This window comes from Aegilops tauschii, chromosome 2 (genome assembly GCF_002575655.3).
Source record: "Aegilops tauschii subsp. strangulata cultivar AL8/78 chromosome 2, Aet v6.0, whole genome shotgun sequence".
NCBI classification, from domain to species: domain Eukaryota; kingdom Viridiplantae; phylum Streptophyta; class Magnoliopsida; order Poales; family Poaceae; genus Aegilops; species Aegilops tauschii.
Genome location: NC_053036.3, coordinates 449,648,909 through 449,664,573, shown reverse-complemented (window position 1 = coordinate 449,664,573; position 15,665 = coordinate 449,648,909). Strand labels below are relative to the sequence as shown.

Genomic DNA, 15,665 nt, shown 5'->3' with positions numbered 1-15,665 from the left:
GCGTCTCCCGTTTGGCCCCAGCGCACCTGGCGAAGCGCTTTTAGCGTTTGCGTCAGCGGTTTTTTCATCTGGGAGCGATCAAGTTCCCAGGCGCGTCCCAGGTTTCGGCCCCCCAAACGCAAAATTCACAATTCACTTTCCCGCTACCAAAAAACGACACAGTTCGGCGATCATCATGCCACATGTCGGCGATCATCATGCCACAGGTCGGCGATCGGACATAGCCAAAGTCCGGCAATCGAAAGGATAGAAACAATAGATATGGAGCTCATCAAACGGCATGCTCCTCTGCCGTAGGGCTGGCCGAGGTCGGCGTCGGCACGGCTTTAGTGCTCAGGCTCGGCGTCGGCGTGGGTACAGCTTCAATGCTCGGGCTCGGCGTCGGCGAGGGTACAACTTCAGTGCTTGGGCTTGGCGTCGGCGTTGACGTAGTCGTGGGCGCAGGGGCGGTGGTCGCCGCCGGTCCCGACATCTGGTTCAAGATGAGGCCGCGCTCCGCCAGGTACCACGCCTTCACCTGCTCATCCATCGTCGATGTGTCTGCCCCCATCAAGAACGCCAGGTCGGTGTTCCTCTTCTTTGCGGCGACGTTGGTTCTGAGAAGGTCGAGCTTGACGTCCTGCTTCATCATCAACGTCGACCACCTCACATCGAATTTCTCCTCCCTCTTGGCGGCGTTGCTCTTGGCGTCGGCGATGCACTGCTCGATCGACGATTGCAGTCGTTCGGCAGCGGGTGCCGCGTCCCTCGTCGCCTTGGCTATTTTGTTGCCAACAGGGCGCCCTTCTGCCGCCGTTGGGGCAGGCACGTCCGGGTTGTAGGCGTCCTTGGCCTTGGCGAGAGCGAGCCGACACTCTGTCCATTTCTCGCATGACTCGATCCCCATGAACACATCAAGGAACTTGAACTCTTGGTCGCTGTTGTCCTGGCGAAACATGTTGAACATCCGAACCATCTGCATAGGCAAAGACAAAAGTGTCGGCGAAGAATTGGCCCGGTGACCGATGGCCATACCTGACCCTCGATGTTGGCGACGCTTTCTGGTCGAGTCGCGACCTCCTCTTGAATCCCATGTCATTTGTTGCAGGCCGCCTGGATGCTCGCCCAATGGTTCGCCATGGCCTTCTCGCCGCGATCCATGTGGATGTTGACGAAGTCGAGGTCGACCAACTTGCGCTCGTCAAACGCCGTCTTCATCCTTCTCCAGTAAGTGTCGGCGTTCTGATTCGAGTCGGTGATTGGGTCGATGTTGACGGTCTTCCATGCTTCAGCGAGGCACCCGTCTTCCTTGGACGTCCACTTGACGCGAGGCTCGCCTGGCCTGGCGTTGGCCGCCCGCTTCTTCTTTCTCCCTTTGGGCGCCGGCTCTGCCTCCGCAGGTTCTTCCTCCTCCACCTCCTCCTTGGTGTCGTCGAGCTCGTCCTCCATGTTGACAACGAAGTGCAGCGTTTCGTCTTGCATGCGAAACCCGGGGCACGAGGCGGCGGCGACCGAGCCGTTCGTGATGATCTCGTCCATGTAGGCGTCGGTGGTGCTGAACTGTGCCGCCGAGCCGTGTGCGAAGGGCAGGGAGCCTGAGTAGGTCGGTGGTGAGTAGTTGTACTGGGTGTTGAGGCCGTCGGCGAACGCGGGGGAGGGAGGGCGCGGGTTGGGGTTGAAGCTGGCGGGGGACGTGTGCGACGCCTCGCCATGCGGGAAGGTGATGTTGGGGTTGAATCCGCCATGCGCGTCGCCGTCGGCATAGCCAGGCAGGGCGCGTACCCCCACAGTGGCGGCGAGAAGTTGGTCGGCGATGCGACGCTCTGCCGGCTCCCCCACACGGCTTGTGGGCACTGTTGAGGCGGAAGGTTCGCCATCCCCGCGTGAGACGCCTCCTCCTGCTCCGCCGCCGCCGCCGCGTCCCTGACCTTCTTCATGATGAGCCTGTTCCGCCGATCGGCGGTGACCGCCTCCCGGCGATCAACGTTGGCCTTCCACTGAGCGTTCGACATGCCCGGGGGCCTTGCCATCGGCGCCCTCGGCTTCCTCTGTTTTGGCTGGATAGAGTCGGTGGCTAGGCGAGGGGCGCATACTTCTTCGGCGGCATGGCGGGCGGATCTGGGGAGAGAATGGCGGGAGCGGCGGGGGAGAGGGGGCACTAGGGAAATGGAGGGAAACGGGGGGAAACGACGGGAAATCTGCCAGTGTCGCCGATAGCGCGGGCCCACACGCCTTTTCACTTCAGCCGGCGCCCCCCGTTGCGCCGGGTTCGGGTTGGATTCGCCAGTTGTAATTTCGGTCCAAACCGGCGATAAACGAGGATCTGGAGGCCTTTTTTCGCCGCCAACACTAAAAAAGGCGGCCTGAGGGGCCTGTTGGGGGAGGGGAGGGGGGCGAGTGTAGATGCTCTGAGTACCACCATTGGACACATCCTCCTCTCCGGCTGTTTGGGTCGTTCGGCCCCTCCTTGAATCCCAGCGGCTATTGGATTCTGTCGAATTTGTGTATAGGACTATAGTAGACTAGGGAGTATCCGAAAGGGGTGTTTGAATCGAACACATCTAACTCAGACCTAGAGTATTTTATAAAGGCACCGACAAAGCTGGTAGGTTAAACGCGAGATCACAACACAGGCAATCCAGGTACCCATGGCAAGGGTGTCGGGATGTATCGATTTAGTACATGAAAAGGAGGGCCCATTGTCATGCCCCGGGCAGGTAGTGGATGTTCAATGAAACTCATTAATAAATAGGATGTAAAAAACTCATTAATAAATATCATCCATCACATCTACTTTATTCGACAATCCAATTGCATATATTCTAACATCCACTCGTCGACCCAAACGGAAGCGCCCTTTGTCCGGTTTTTTTGTTTGGATCGGCCCAGCGAACATCCATATCCGCTTTCGCGTTTGGGCTGGCGCTTGCGCCCCACGCAGGCCCGACCCATTTTCTGAGTCCGCGCGCGAAAAAAATAAATAACGCAACTATTTTGAAATTAAAAATGTTAATTTAACATAAATGTCGGCCACACAGGCCGGCGAGAGTCCACGAGTCTACATTACATTAATTTAAAATATTTGATTAAACTAAAAACAAGGAGGAGGCGCGCTGCCCGAGGCACCCTCGTCGTCATGATCGGGGCTGGTGAGGCCGATGAGCGTCGACGTCGGGCCAGCCCATGGGAACGCCGACTCCCAAGTTGTGGCGACGTCCTGCGGCGCCGGCGTGACCGTCGCCGGCTGGACAGCTCGGGCCCGGCGCTCCTCCTCCTTCCCCGCGTCACGCTCCCACTGCTCTAGGCGCTCGCCCTCGCGGCGCTCCTCCGTCAGCCGATGCTTTCGCCACTGCTCGAGGTAGATTTGCTCCTGCGCCGACGTCGCCCCAAACCATATGGATGGCGCGCTGACCCACTCGCGCACCTCTCCTTGCCAAGTCCACTGCTGGGGCGCCGGCATAGGGGACGGCGCCGGCTCGGGCTTGACGGGGGACGACAGCGCCAGCGGTGGCACGAAGCAGTCTCCAGAAGTAGAGAGTGTGATGGCCTCTGACAGGCGCGCCTGGTACGCCACCTCTTCCTCCTCCACCTTGCGCCGCTCTTCGTCTTCGCTTTCACAAAGGACAGCCGCCAGCGCCACCTGGAAGGCAGCCTCCTCCTCCTGGGTGCCAGCCCGCATGTGCTGGACGCCGCGCCGACGCTGCTCCTCGTGTTCGAGGGCGAACCAAACCTCCTACTCAGGAGTCTGCTGTGTAGGCGAGGTTGAAGACGCAAGGTTGAGGTGCTGCTCCGGCGTCAGCTGCTGCCATGGGCGCCACACCTCCTCCGCGTGCACCCGCACCATCCGCGGCAGTGGGCACTTTCCGGATCCAAATGACAGTCATGTGGCAGGGTGACTTCAGGGTACAGGAGGGGGATGCAGTGCTCCCAGTGCCACCTCACCTGGTGCACTCATCCTCTTCAAGCCTCACGTCCCCATCTGGCCACCCTTCTGCTCCCCCGCCGACGACAACCCTAGCCACCCTTCTGCCCGCCACCATGGGCATCTTCGCCGGCAAGAACAAGGGCAAGGCCCCCGCTGGTCCTTCGCGCTCCCCCCCCCCCCCCCCCGCGCGCTTTCGCCGGCGTCTGCCCGCTCGGCGAGGCAGCGGATAACGGTCGGATTAAAAAAGGACGCCCGCCATCGCTGACGCGTGGGCCCGCGGTCTGTGGTATCATTAGTAAAGACGCGGGGGTAGTTGGCCAGTTGAGGACGCGACAAACACTGAGCGGTCGAGCGGCACGTCCGCGCTTACACATTTCAGGCCCAAATTTGGGCCGAAAATGGGTTCATGCGAACGTGTTTTGGGAATGGGCCGACGCATTGGGCCAGCATTTTTGTCCGCGGCGACCCAAACTTACACGGGCGGACAAAATGGATCGCCGCCTTGGAGTTGCTCTTATGATGGTACACTTTAGAAAAAGGAAAAAACCAACGAAACATTATGCAACACGTCTGAAACAAGACAAATTTTAGCCGAAACCCAAAATCTCAAAGCAACGACGAAAGGTAGATCCGCTGGATATCCCATGCACTGTAGATACCCTTAATAAACAAATGGAACCGAGGGGGTCATCCAAAACTGCAAAGAACGCGGCTGTGCTTTACACAACTTTGTGGCGGGGACAAGGCAAAAGATACTATGGACGTGGTCGAAATCAACAGTAAAATCAAGCAGCGGCTCCGGGGTCGATAACTTTAACCCCAGCTATGTGCATTGACAAGAAAGAATATGTGATGTACCATGATTCAGGAACAAGAAAGCTGTAATGCTACATTGCAGGCATGAGTATCATAGAAATAGAAATTTCCACTTTATAGGTTTTTTTCTCATGAAGGGCATTGCAAAGCTTCAGGAACAAATTTTACTTATTGAAAGGCTGGCTGCGGAATCAAGGTTCCTCTGACTTCAGAAACACCACACCCTTTACTGTTGGGCCTCCGGCTCTTTCTTGGAATCCAGATACCTGCCAAATCCAAATGCAAACATCGTTATCATCACGTACCATGCTACATTGCTACAACACATAAGAGTTTGATCGATCCGATTGGGGATAAAAGCAAAATATAACGCCATTTATCTGGTAAAGTTTTGGTGATTGCGACTATGGTAGGAAGTGGCAACAATTTTACTGCACACAGCTTAGATCTTACCCCTGAGCCCTAGCACAGCGAGATAAATGATAGAGCTGAACGGTTTCGTTGGAGGCATGGCATGCCAGAAGCAAGTAGTTCCGGGGCTGTACCATCCACGCGAACCTCATAAAGAGCCCAGAATACACACACATGGCTGCAGAAAACCATAGGCATTAGTGATAGTTCGATCTGTTCATCAAATAGGAATTGTGAATTGCGAGACAAATTGCTGAGTATTTGACCTACCGGCTGTCATATTGCCAGATATCATCTCAGGAGGCTTGTTCAAGTCAACCAAACCCTATAACCAAAAATAACAGTTAGAACGATTTATACATGATACTGACCCAATGTCCACTAAGGATGAATAAAATCAAGGTAGAGCATAAGAAGATTATTCAATTACGGAGGACTAATCCATACTTCCGGAGAAAATACTTCGACATTGATATATATCACTTAAATGAGTGTGTTAATGTGTCACATCTCTTTACGTGACAGTCATGAACAATTCCGAGGTGGTTTATGTGAAGGATAAACAATTTTATTTTATTTCCGCGAATACGCAAAGCTTGCGTATCATTGCATTGATAGAAGGAATAGAAGAGTACAGAGAGGGGTACAACACATTACACGAACGCACGTAGGCGTGAACATGGTGTCCAGAGCAGAGAGACAAGGGGTGCTCGGCTCGAATAGAGGATACATCACAGCTAAACCTACCAAGCCTGAACCAAGAGCAGCAATGCCGAACCAGCAAGAATTCCAACATCGCCTAATCCAGAACCCGGGGACATCGCGAGCGTGCAAAATAACGCCTTCAAGAAGGAAGTCGTCACCAAAGACGCCGTCACCATCTTGTCCAAAGGAACCAGACCTAGGGTTTCCCCTGAGCTCGAAGAGGGGCGCAGCTGAGGGCCTTGACAGCGCCTCCAAGGAGGGAACAACATCCGCAGCCGCCGCCGCTGCCAGCACCGGCAAGCCGAGCAAGGATTTCTCCCAGGCCTCAAGCTGAGCAATCCCATAGCCGACGTATCTGGAGTCGGGGATGAGGAAGTCAACGCTGGTCGGAGCCACCATGTCGGAAGGGGATTGGCGGGGTTGCACCTACCGTCGGAGGGTGGCACCGCCTCCAGACACATGAGCGTTGGATCTAGCAAAAGGGGAGGCTTTGAGGCGTACAGGGTAAAGCACGCGGCGAAGCAAACCACGAGGGGGTGGGGCGACGGCGATTAGCAACGCCGGCAAACAGGGACTGGAGGGACGCAGATCCATGTTGTTGAGGCCATAGCCGTCAGGATGTCAGTGAGCCAGGCAAGCTGGAAGGGATGCAGCTGCTGGGTCACCAAGGCCGGAGCTGCCCGGCATAGGATGCCGTCAACCATGGACACCGGATAAACAATTTTATAGGTTCACCAACACTAATGCATATTACTATTAACCAGCGGAAAAAGATATCATCATGCAACAAAGTGCACATGTTTAGCTCCATAAGCAGTCGTCAAGCACCCCAAAAGACTCATAAATCCATACATATTACTGTCACAACTAACAACATCTACAAGTATAGTTTTTACAAATAAATTGACCCAAAGAGATTGGTTAATCACTGAACATCATCTCTCCCAACCTGAAATTCACTTTATATACGATACTGACAGAATAATAACTAAGCCAAAATAAAGATCCTTTTCTTTAAGAGCTCCCACTGTAGCATCCTAAAACAAACTATCTACGAGATGTTCGTCAAGCAGAACCAATTTCCTGATACATGTACATTATAATCATTCAACCCCAAGAAAGGGACAGGACTCAGATTCTCTCGGTAGATTGCAAAATCTTCGCCTAGATAACACCGCCACAGTGGGAAATTACAATATTCTCGTTGTTGCAATCGGCCAATTGCACAGGTTTTGTAGGGAAGAAACAAGATACAGAATCGACGGAGTGCGTACCGCGAGGACGAAGCCCCAGTTAGCGACGGGGCCCCAGAAGTGGGTGGTCTTGGGGCCGACGGGGCTGTTCACGAACGCCTTGAACGCCGTCGCCATGCCTGCCAATCTCAATACCAAATCGCATCAGTGCCTGATCGATCTCGACAGACGCAGCAGGGAATACGGGTGGAAATTTCAACAGGACGGAGGGATCTCGCTATCCATAGGGTTAGGCGAGCAGATCCACCCGCCTGGAAAGACGGGGAGGGGTAGAGATGCAGATACCTCGGGTGGACGTATCGACGGCGGCGTGTCGGAGAGGGAGCTCGACCGACGGCGAAGGCGAGCCTAGGGGAGGAGAGATGGGGATGGGGGTTTGGTGGAGTAGATGGAGAAGAGGAACGATTTTGTGCTTTTTTTCTTTACAAGTTTTTTCCTTGATGCTTCTTTTCTTCCAAGTTGAGCATATAAATAATGTAAAATGTAAATTTGACCACAGGGGCGTTTACATCTGCCATACAAAATTTATTTTTGAGTATGGTGTCGAATTTAAGAAGGAGTACCACATCTTCCGTTAGCCCAGCATAAATTCTACAGGGTATGCTGAAAACCGCTTGGCTTTTTTCCCTTCCCCAAATCCTCAGAGAAAAAAGGTAAAATTACGCTAGTCATTGTTTGCCGATGTTGTCTCCAGCGGCTCTCCTCCCCTGATGACTGATCATTGGCAGGATGGGTGGAGGAGGCCAAACCCTGAACCCCATGCTTGCCTTGTATAGTATTAGTCTAGGACTAGTTTGCTTAGGGTTTCGACCGACCATGGATTCTGCTCCGGTAATAGCAATGTTATCAATGAATAAAGTGCTTCCAAATCCTTCTCTGACATCGATTTGGTAGGTTTGGTGGTCAAGCATGGTCGGTGTAGTGGCAACTTTGTGGAGGCTTGTGTGCTTCGATCCTGTCGCCGTGGTCCCATGACGTGATGGGGGTCAGAGGATTTATTCTAGATGCAACATGATCACAAGTTTTGTCTTCTTCGAGTGCGACGACGGCTACCCGATCCAGAAGATAGCCACAACACGAGATAGCAAGGTGCATGAAGAGCGTGGGATGATCTGAGACAACGAGCCACAAGGTCTTCACCGACTCACAACACAACTTTGTCTACTATTGTGTTTCTTCTGCCCTCGGCAAGGAGTGTTGGCGATATTCCCCACGACCAAGACCCGGCTCATAAGGATAAGTCATCTCTGAAGATAAGCCATCTGTGGACTTAAGATGTCTCAAATCATCTGTGGACTTAAGACGTCTCAAGTCATCTCTGGGGTTATCTTTGACGATAAGTCATCTCTAGACTTAAAGTCATCTCAAGTCATCTCTGGACTTAAGACGTCTCAAGCCATCTCTGGGGTTATCTCTGACGATAAGTCATCTCTGGACTTAAAGTCATCTCAAGTCATCTCTGGATTTAAAGTCGTCTCAAGTCGTCTCTAGACTTAAAGTCATCTGTGGACTTAAAATGCCCGGAAGATAAGCCGCCCTGAAGATGAGTCCCGGAGATGAGACGCGGTAAGAAGCCCGTGATAAGAAGCCCACGATGAGTCGCCCGCGACAAGAAGCCAGAATAGACTAGTTCTAATCCTACTAGGACTCTACATGTAAGTCAGCCCTTCAACTTATATAAGGAGGGGCAGGGCACCCCAAGAGGGACAAGTCAAGATAGACAGACAAGTCTCGAGACAGACATTTTAGTAGGTCTCGAGACAGATATTTTGATAGCTCTCGAGACAGAGGCAGTGAAATAGCGCCCTTGTAATCGAGACCATGATCATCAATAGAAATCAAGCAGGATGTAGGCTTTTACCTCCATCGTGAGGGGCCGAACCTGGGTAAAACTCGCGTCTTTCGATTTCGACCAATCCCGTTCAAGCTACTACCTAGTTTTGATGGCCTCACCACTAAGTTCTTTCACGAGGACATCTGTCGTGACAAAAACACGACAGTTGGCACCCACCGTGGGCCAGCGCAAGGTGGTGTTGTGTTCTTGGAGGGAGCTCTTCCAGGGATCGAGAAGGTCGCGTTTTGGCCGGACGAAGATGAGCCAGCGCGGAAGGATCCAAATCAACTCCGAGTTCATCAGTCAAGATCGAAACAATTTTCTGTGGCTATCCCGGGTATTGCTACGAATGGTCTGCTCAAGCTGGTACTACCCTGAAAGCACGACGTCTCACCTAAGGGAGATCTCAAGGATGTCGTGCTCAACTGGTTTTCGTACTATATGACCGATGATGTTGAAGATAAACAAGGCAAGGCACCTCCAAGGGAAGGGATCAAGTCCCAAGGAAAAAAGCAATCCGCCACTACTGTTTGTTTCGTTGTTCCAGGTTTAAAATCACCTGTTTGCATAAGCTTCGAGCGTGATGTCTTCAAAAGAAAGTTGCTGCATATATAAGCCGCGGTAGCACAACACTCGTAAAAAAGGAGAAAATACCACACTTGGTCGTCAAGAGCAACCCCGCAAAGCCGGGCCTGGTCGTATGAGCCCGTAATTTCAGCTACGGAGGGCTAAAGATCGAAAATGCTAAACCTACGAAGAGCCTGTTATGAATGTGCAACTTGATATCATTTAGAGGCTAAGGCCAACATATATATACAAGTACAAGGGGAGGCCAAAGGCCAAAATACAGAAAGCCAAAAGACATCATAACTATAACTCTAACACCCCCCCCCCTCAAACTCACGGTGGATCCACAACACTGAGTTTGGAAAGATAAAATCCATGTTGCGCTCTAGTCTGGGCCTTCGTGAAGAAGTCCGCTAGCTGTAACTTAGAAGGCACATACTGAAGAGCAATAACATGGTCCTGCACACCAGCGCGCACAAAGAAAGCATCAACACCAATATGCTTGGTAAGCTCATGCTTCACGGGGTCCCGCGCAATACTGATAGCACCTGTACTATCTGACAAGAGTGTTGTGACGCCCCCGATTTGACCGTACACTAATCATGCACGCAAATGTGTACGATCAAGGTCAGGGACTCACGGGAAGATATCACAACACAACTCTACAACATAAATAAGTCATACAAGCATCATAATACAAGCTAGGGGCCTCGAGGGCTCGAATACAAGTGCTCGATCACAGACGAGTCAGCGGAAGCAACAATATCTGAGTACAGACATAAGTTAAACAAGTTTGCCTTAAGAAGGCTAGCACAAACTGGGATACAGATCGAACGAGGCGCAGGCCTCCTGCCTGGGATCCTCCTAACTACTCCTGGTCGTCGTCAGCGGCCTGCACGTAGTAGTAGGCACCTCCAGTGTCGTAGGTGTCGTCGTCGACGGTGGCGTCTGGCTCCTGGGCTCCAACATCTGGTTGCGACAACCAGATAGAAAGGAAAGGGGGAAAAGAGGGAGAGAAGCAACCGTGAGTACTCATCCAAAGTACTCGCAAGCAAGGAGCTATACTACATATGCATGGGTATATGTGTAAAGGGGCATATCAGTGGACTGAACTGCAGAATGCCAGAATAAAAGGGGGATATCTAGTCATGTCGAAGACTACGCTTCTGGCCATCTCCATCTTGCAGCATGTAGAAGAGAGTAGATTGAAGTCCTCCAAGTAGTATCGCATAGCATAATCCTACCCGGCGATCCCCTCCTCGTCGCCCTGTCAGAGAGCGATCACCGGGTTGTATCTGGCACTTGGAAGGGTGTATTTTATTCAGTATCCAGTTCTAGTTGTCATAAGGTCAAGGTACAACTCCGGGTCGTCCTTTTACCGAGGGACACGGCTATTCGAATAGATAAACTTCCTTGCAGGGGTGCACCACATAACCCAACACGCTCGATCCCATTTGGCCGGACACACTTTCCTGGGTCATGCCCGGCCTCGTAAGATCAACGCGTCGCAGCCCCACCTAAGCACAACAGAGCGGTCAGCACGCCGGTCTAACCCTATGCGCGCAGGGGTCTGGGCCCATCGCCCTATGCACACCTGCACGTTGCGTACGCGGCCGGAAGCAGACCTAGCCTAGTGGCGTTCCAGTCCAATCCGGCGCGCGCCACTCAGTCGCTGACGTCAAGAAGGCTTCGGCTGATACCACGACGCCGGGATACCCATAACTACTCCCGCGTAGATGGTTAGTGCGTATAGACCAAATGGCCAGACTCAGATCAAATACCAAGATCTCGTTAAGCGTGTTAAGTAACCGCGAACGCCGACCAGGGCCAGGCCCACCTCTCGCCTGGGTGGTCTCAACCTGCCCTGTCGCTCCGCCACAAAGATCCACTTGCGGGTACTCCTACGAGCCGACCCGACTTTAGTCACCACATGTGTCATGTATGTAGTATATAAGTATATACCCGTGATCACCGCCCAGGTGATCACGGCCCGATAGTATAGCACAGCAGACGGACAAGAATGTAGGGTCACTGATGGAAATCTAGCATCCTATACTAAGCATGTAGGATTGCAGGTAAAGGTATCAACAGTAGTAGCAAGGATAGGCTATGCATCAGGATAGGATATCGAAAAGCAGTAACATGCTACACTACTCTAATGCAAGCAGTATAGAGAAGAATAGGCGATATCTGGTGATCAAGGGGGGGGGGCTTGCTTGGTTGCTCTGGCAAGTAGGAGGGGTCGTCAACTCCGTAGTCGAACTGGGCAGCAGCAGGGTCGGTCTCGTAGTCTACCGGAGAGAAGAAGGGGGAAGAAACAGTAAATACAATGCAATCATAAGCATGACGATGCGTGACATGACAATGAACAGTGCGAGGCGTGTCCTAACGCGACAGTAGGTGGTACCGGCGAAGGGGGGAAACATCCGGGAAAGTATTCCCGATGTTTCGCGTTTTCGGACCGACGGACCGGAGGGGGAAAGTTGCTAGTTCGATAGGTTAGGGAGGTGTGGTGGACGAATGGACCGCGTATTCGGATTCGTCTCGTCGTTCTGAGCAACTTTCATATAGAAAACATTTTCATCCGAGTTACGGTTTAAAAGATATGAATTTTCAAAGATTATTTGAATTTTTGGAATTATTTAATTAACAGAAAAGGGATATGACGTCAGCATGACGTATGAGTGACGTCAGCGGTCAACAGTCCGGTTGACTGGTCAAAACTGACACGGGGGACCCACCTGTCATAGACAGTGGGTTAACAGAAGATTAAACTAATTAATTTTTAGTTAATTAACTACTGGGCCCACCTGTCAGTGAGTGATTAGATTAATTAATTATTTTTATTTATAAAACATTTTCCTTTTCTTTTTCTTTTTTTATTTTTGCGGCGGGGCCCGCATGTCAGTGGCTGGGCCTGCCCAGTCAGCACGTTGACTGGGTGGACCCAGTCAACGGGGCCCACGGGCCCACTGGCAGTGGCACTGGGGGGGGCCAGGCCAGCCACGTCGGCGGCCGGCGCCGGAGCAACTCCGGCGACCAAAACAGCGGCGGCCCCTCGCCGGAGTTGGCCGGAATCGCGCTACGGGACTCGGGGAGGAGCGGGGCTAGGTCCATTCGAAAGGGCTCGCAGCGCCGCATCCAGGGGTGGCCGGGGCTTCACCGGACTTGGCCGGAATCGGCGCCGGCGAGCGGCGGAGGCGGCGGCGCGCACGGGTGCCCGACGGAAACGAGGCTACGGCGGCCTATCGAGCAAGCGGAGGGGCTGGGGGGCATCTACGCGAGGTGGGGAGTGCAACGGGCTTGAGCCCGTGACCAACAGGTCACCGGAGCCTCGCCGGCGGCGAGCTCCGCGGCGCGGCGTTCGGGCGCGCGTGGGGAAGCAGCTAGGGGGCGCGCGAGAGAGAAAAGACCGGGGAGGAGGGGGAGAGGCTCACGGCGAGGCTGTAGGGGGACGGCAGCGTGCTCGGGGAGGCTCGAGGCGGTGAAACGGGGCGGCGACCGACGGCGGCCGTGCGGGGAAGACGAGCTCGGGGAGGCCGTTGCCGTGGCTCGGAGCTCCAACGGAGAGGTGGAGGTGGTGTAGTCGAGGGCGGCGACGGCGTACGACACGGCGAAGTGGCGGTTGGGGCACGGTGGCCGCGGGAACGACGGTGAACGGCGGCGAGCACGCTCGGGCAGTGGGGATCGAAGGGGAGAGGGAGGTGGATCTGACGGGGGAGGCGCAGCGGCCGAGAGGGAGAGCGGGGGGTGAGTGGGAGAGAGGCCCGAGGAGGCGGGGGGAGCTGGCGCCCTTATCCTCCCCGTCGCCGGCGAGGGGGTGCGGCGGGGACGGCCCCTGTTCCGACCCCGGTCGGGGGAACAGGGAAGGGGGCGAGGGGGAGAGGTGGGCTGGCCGGCTGGGCCGGGGGTCGGCCCAGTTGGGCCAGCGGTCCAGTGGGGGGGGAGGGCCTCCTCTTTTTTTTTCTTTTTCTTTGTCTGTTCTGTTTTCTGTTTTCCTTTTATTTGTTTATTTTCTTTTCTGTTTTATTTCATTTAAAAGTATTTAGATATTTTATAAAAATGTGTTTTCGCCACCATAATTACCAGTGTATTATTTGGCACCCGCCGAACATTTTTGTTCAAATTTTTGAAAACTTTTATTTTCCACTTTGATTTTAATTGAAGTTTGAACTAGGAGTTTGAAAAGAAATTTGATGCAATTGTGATCAAGCCCTGTTTAGCAACATGATTAGCTTATTCACAGGGAGTTACTGTAGAATGATTCTCGGGGTGTTACAAATCTCCTCCACTACAAGAAATCTCGTCCCGAGATGTAGGAGGTAGAAGGAAACAGTGCGGGGTATTCTTCGCGCAGACGATCCTCTCGTTCCCAAGTGGCCTCATCTTCAGAATGGTGCGACCACTGGACTTTGAGAATCTTGATCGCCTTCTGACGTGTGCGGCGTTCGGCTTGGTCGAGAATGCGGACCGGATGCTCCTTATAGGAGAGGTCTTGCTGCAATTCGAGCACTTCATGATCCACAGCTCGGATTGGATCCTTGAAGCAACGGCGGAGCTGTGACACATGGAACACATCGTGAACCTGAGAAAGGTTCGGCGGTAGCTCCAGTTGGTATGCCACTTTTCCACGCCTTTCGAGAATAGTGAATGGGCCAATATAGCGACGAGCTAGTTTGCCCTTGATCCCGAAGCGGTGAGCACCCTTCATAGGTGTGACTCGAAGATAAGCCTTTTCGCCAGGTTGATAGACCATGTCTTTATGATGACGGTCATACTGACTCTTCTGACGTGACTGAGCAGTCTTGAGATTCTCACGAATAATGCGGACTTGTTCTTCGGCATCTTGGATAATATCCGGACCGAAGAGTGGACGTTCCCCAGTTTCTGACCAGTTCAGAGGGGTTCGGCACTTTCGTCCATATAACACTTCGAAGGGGCCATCTTCAGACTAGCTTGATAGCTATTATTATAAGAGAACTCAGCATACGGGAGAGATTCCTCCCATTTCTTGCCGAAGGAAATAACACAAGCTCGAAGCATGTCTTCGAGAACTTGGTTGACGCGTTCAACTTGCCCTTGCGATTGAGGATGAAACGCAGTACTGAATGACAGATGAGTTCCCATAGCTTCTTGGAAACTTGCCCAGAATCTTGAAGTGAATAAGCTACCACGGTCTGAGCTGATAACCAATGGAATACCGTGGAGTGAAACAATCCTGGACATATAGAGCGTTGCCAACTGGCTAGCAGTGATCGTTTCTTTGACTGCCAGGAAATGTGCAACTTTGGAAAGCCGGTCAATGACGACAAGAATAGCATCATTACCTTTCTGTGATTTGGGAAATCCAGTGACGAAGTCCATCTCAACATGGTCCCATTTCCATTCAGGAATAGAGATAGGTTGCAGAGTTCCAGCAGGCCTTTGATGTTCTGCTTTGATACGACGGCAAACGTCACACTCAGCAACATAACGAGCAATGGCTTGCTTCATATTAGACCACCAGAATCTCTGACGGATGTCTTGGTACATCTTTGTACTACCAGGGTGGATACATAGAGGGGTATCATGAGCTTCTTTCATAACTTCCTGTGTCATATCCAGGTTTTTCTCTGCACATGGCACCACTAGGCGGCCCTTGAAGTATAGGGTGCCATCTTCAGCAATGGTGAAGAATGAGGGCTTTCCTTCTGCGAGGTAGCGCTTAATCTTGTGGGCTTCAGAGTCATACTTCTGTAGCCTTTTGATGCTATCCACGAGATCTGGTTTAGCAACTAGGGTATTGAGGGAACCCTGGGTAACAACGTGGAGGTTCACCTTGCCAAACTCCTTAGGAGGGGGAGTGAGTGCACCCGTAGGAACAATATGGAGGTTCAGCTTCCTGAATTCTTCAACAAGCGAGGGCTGAACTTTATGAACCTGGAGGTGGTTGCAGTAAGACTTGCGGCTCAAGGCATCAGCCATTACATTAGCCTTGCCTGGCGTATAGGAAATACCCAAGTCAAAGTCTGCAACAAGCTCCATCCATCTCTGTTGACGGAGGTTCAGATCTGGCTGAGTAAACAAATACTTCAGACTTTGGTGGTCAGTGAAGATCTCGCAACGATTACCGAGAAGGTAATGTCGCCACTGTTTCAGCGCATGAATGACATCAGCAAGTTCGAGGTCGTGAACT

General features: G+C 52.7%; 1 protein-coding gene and 1 pseudogene across 1 annotated transcript; both read right to left on the bottom strand.

Annotated features, from left to right (window-relative positions):
- Positions 1–271: 271 nt before the first annotated feature.
- LOC120974084 (uncharacterized) lies at positions 272–2,009 on the bottom strand (annotated as a pseudogene).
- Positions 2,010–4,684: 2,675 nt separating this feature from the next.
- On the bottom strand, positions 4,685–7,575 carry LOC109771998 (mitochondrial pyruvate carrier 1). Its single transcript, XM_020330695.4, has 5 exons — positions 7,375–7,575; positions 7,111–7,208; positions 5,402–5,456; positions 5,174–5,309; positions 4,685–4,986 (listed from the first exon to the last, which is right to left on the bottom strand). Exons 2-5 carry the CDS (start codon positions 7,204–7,206, stop codon positions 4,947–4,949), a joined length of 327 nt encoding a protein of 108 aa, XP_020186284.1. The 5' UTR covers positions 7,207–7,208; positions 7,375–7,575; the 3' UTR covers positions 4,685–4,946.
- Positions 7,576–15,665: the final 8,090 nt, after the last annotated feature.